Here is a 2,822-nt window from a genome sequence, read left to right as displayed (position 1 = left end):
TTTTCTTCTCTTGTGTTTCCCACTTAGAGAAGTTTCTTTAGCATTTGTTGTAAAGCTGGTTTTGTGGCTGAATTCTCTTAGCTTTTGCTTGTCTGAAAAGCTTTTGACTTCTCCAACGAATCTGAATGAGATCCTTGCTGGGTAATCTTGGTTGTAGGTTTTTCTCTTTCATCACTTTAAATATGTCCTGCCACTTCCTTCTGGCCTGCAGAGTTTCTGCTGAAAAATCAGCTGTTAACCTTATGGGGATATCTTGGTATGTTATTTTTTGTTTTTCCCTTGTTGCTTTCAATACTTTTTCTTTGAATTTAATTTTTGTTAGTTTGATTAATATGTGTCTTGGTGTGTTTTTCCTTGGTTTATTCTTTATGGGACTCTCTGCTCTTCCTGGAATTGGGTGATTATTTCCTTTCCCATGTTAGGGAAATTTTCAACTATAATCTCTTCAAATATTTCCTCAGATCTCTCTTTCTCTTCTTCTTCTGGGACCCCTATAATTCGAACGTTAGTGAGTTTAATGTTGTTCCAGAGGTCTCTGAGATTGTCTTCAATTCTTTTCATTCTTTTTTCTTCATTCTGCTCCTTGGCAGTTATTTCCACCATTTTGTCTTCCAGCTCACTTATTTGTTCTTCCTCAGTTACGCTGTTATTGATTCCTTCTAGTGTATTTTTCATTTCAGTTATTGTGTTGTTCATCTCTGTTTGTTTGTTCTTTAGTTCTAGATCTTTGTTAAACATTTTTGAATTTTCTCAATCCGTGCCTCCATTCTATTTCCGAGATTCTGGATCTTCTTTACTATCATTACTCTGAATTCTTTTTCAGGTAGATTGCCTATTTCTATCCTGTGTGGGACCCTCTGTGCTTCCTGGACTATTTCCTTTCCCATATTAGGGAAGTTTTCCAGTATAATCTCTTCAGATATTGTGTCAGACCCTTTCTTTTTCTGTTCGTCTTCTGGGACCCCTATAATTCGCATTTAGTGTTGTCCCAGAGGTCTCTGAGATTGTCTTCAATTCTTTTCATTCTTTTTTCTTCATTCTGCTCCTTGGCAGTTATTTCCACCATTTTGTCTTCCAGCTCACTTATTTGTTCTTCCTCAGTTACGCTGTTATTGATTCCTTCTAGTGTATTTTTCATTTCAGTTATTGTGTTGTTCATCTCTGTTTGTTTGTTCTTTAGTTCTAGATCTTTGTTAAACATTTTTGAATTTTCTCAATCCGTGCCTCCATTCTATTTCCGAGATTCTGGATCTTCTTTACTATCATTACTCTGAATTCTTTTTCAGGTAGATTGCCTATTTCCTCTTCATTTATTTGGTTTTGTAGGTTTTTACCTTGCTCCTTCAACTGTGACATATTTTTTTGCCATCTAATTCTGTTTTCTTTTTTTTTTAATGAGTGGGATTGTGTTTCTGTCTTACTGGTTGTTTGGCCTGAGGCTTCCAATGCTGGAGTTTGTAGGTTATTAGGTAGAGCTGGGTCTTGGCGCTGAGATGAGGAACTCCATGAGACTTCACTCTGATGAATATTCCCTGGGGTCTGAGGTTCTCTGTTAGTCCAGTGGTTCGGACTCAGAGCTCCCACCACAGGAGCTTCAGCCCGACCCCAGCCTCGTGAACCAAGGTCCTGCAAGCCACCTGGGGCAGCAATACAATAAATAAATAAATAAATAAATAAAATAACAAAGTAAAAAATAAAATTAGACTAGGAAACTTACAGATGTTAGGAAGAATATAAAAATAAAAATATAGATGAATCAACAACCAGAAGGTACATCAGTACCACAATAGTAAAAAAGAGGAGGAGAGAAAAGAAAATAACAAAAAAACGGGGAGAGAAAAAGGCCTTCGCTGTGGAGGGCAGGGCATAAGCAAAGGTGAGGTTTGGGTGGTGGGCGGGGCCTATGCTCAGGACCCACAGGGCTGGAAAAGGCCCTGGGGGCTCTGGCAGGTGGGGCTTAGGCTCAAGGAACAGAAGGGTCCCAGGTGTGCTCCCCACCCCTGGTCTCAGAGGGTGGGGGACCTCACCTGGGAGCCCAGCAAGCTTCCTCGGCTCAAGTGGGTGGGGCAATTGCCCTCCTATCCTCTCCCACTCCTCCCAGATGGTTCCTTCCGCCTGCCTCTCCTGATCTCCCTGGCCTCCCTCCTACGCCCCCAGGACCCATGAGGCCTGGATGGGGCTTTGGAGGGGGGGTACCAGCTTAGGAGCTCAGCAGGCTCCCCAGCCCAAGTGGGCCAGGAGATCGCCCTCCGCTCCTCTCTCGCTCTTCCCGGAGAGTCCCTCCTGCCTGCCTCTCTTGATCTCCCTGGCCTCAAGGGCACTGATCCTGTCTGGCCTCCACTTCTCCTACCCCCTCAGTGCCCCTGGGTCCTACCAGTTCATTTTGGGGTTCCTCCCATCTCCCTGAGCATCAGAGTCTCCCACCAGCAGGCGACAGGCATCCTAGTAGTGAGGAGAAGCTAACTCTCTGTCTTCCCACACCACCATTTATGCTTTGTTTATTTTAAATACAAATAGGAAAACTCTAAATTGTCTTGCCTTTTATAAGCATGGCATACTGCATCCATACTGCATGGATTTCTTACAAATCCTCTCCATTTTCATACCTTATTTATAATTCTAACTTCAAAAGATCATCCAAGCTACTTACATCATATTTAATCTTTAAGAAGAAAAATTTTGACCTGAGGTATGCCTGTTGGATGACTTTTAAGAGCTGACATTTATGATAGAAGAAGAATAGGTCTTTTTTTTTTTTTAACATCTTTATTGGAGTATAATTGCTTTACAATGGTGTGTTAGTTTCTGCTTTATAACAAAGT

General features: G+C 41.7%; 1 protein-coding gene across 11 annotated transcripts in view; it reads right to left on the bottom strand.

Moving 5' to 3' along the window:
* Positions 1-2,822, bottom strand: part of FUT10 (fucosyltransferase 10) — a 176,291-nt gene that overhangs the window by 89,403 nt on the left and 84,066 nt on the right. The window contains exon 4 of one of the 11 annotated variants that reach the window (XM_007119717.4): positions 1,108-1,637. The exons of the other annotated variants lie outside the window; for them this stretch is intronic. Coding sequence (XP_007119779.1) covers positions 1,572-1,637 — 66 coding nt within the window. The 3' untranslated portion in view covers positions 1,108-1,571. Of the gene's footprint in view, positions 1-1,107; positions 1,638-2,822 lie in introns of those variants that run through there. 11 annotated transcript variants of the gene reach the window in all.

This window comes from Physeter macrocephalus, chromosome 20 (assembly GCF_002837175.3).
Source record: "Physeter macrocephalus isolate SW-GA chromosome 20, ASM283717v5, whole genome shotgun sequence".
Taxonomy (NCBI): Eukaryota; Metazoa; Chordata; class Mammalia; order Artiodactyla; family Physeteridae; genus Physeter; species Physeter macrocephalus.
The sequence above is the reverse complement of the archived record's forward strand: the minus strand, read 5'-3'. Positions and strand labels throughout refer to the sequence as shown.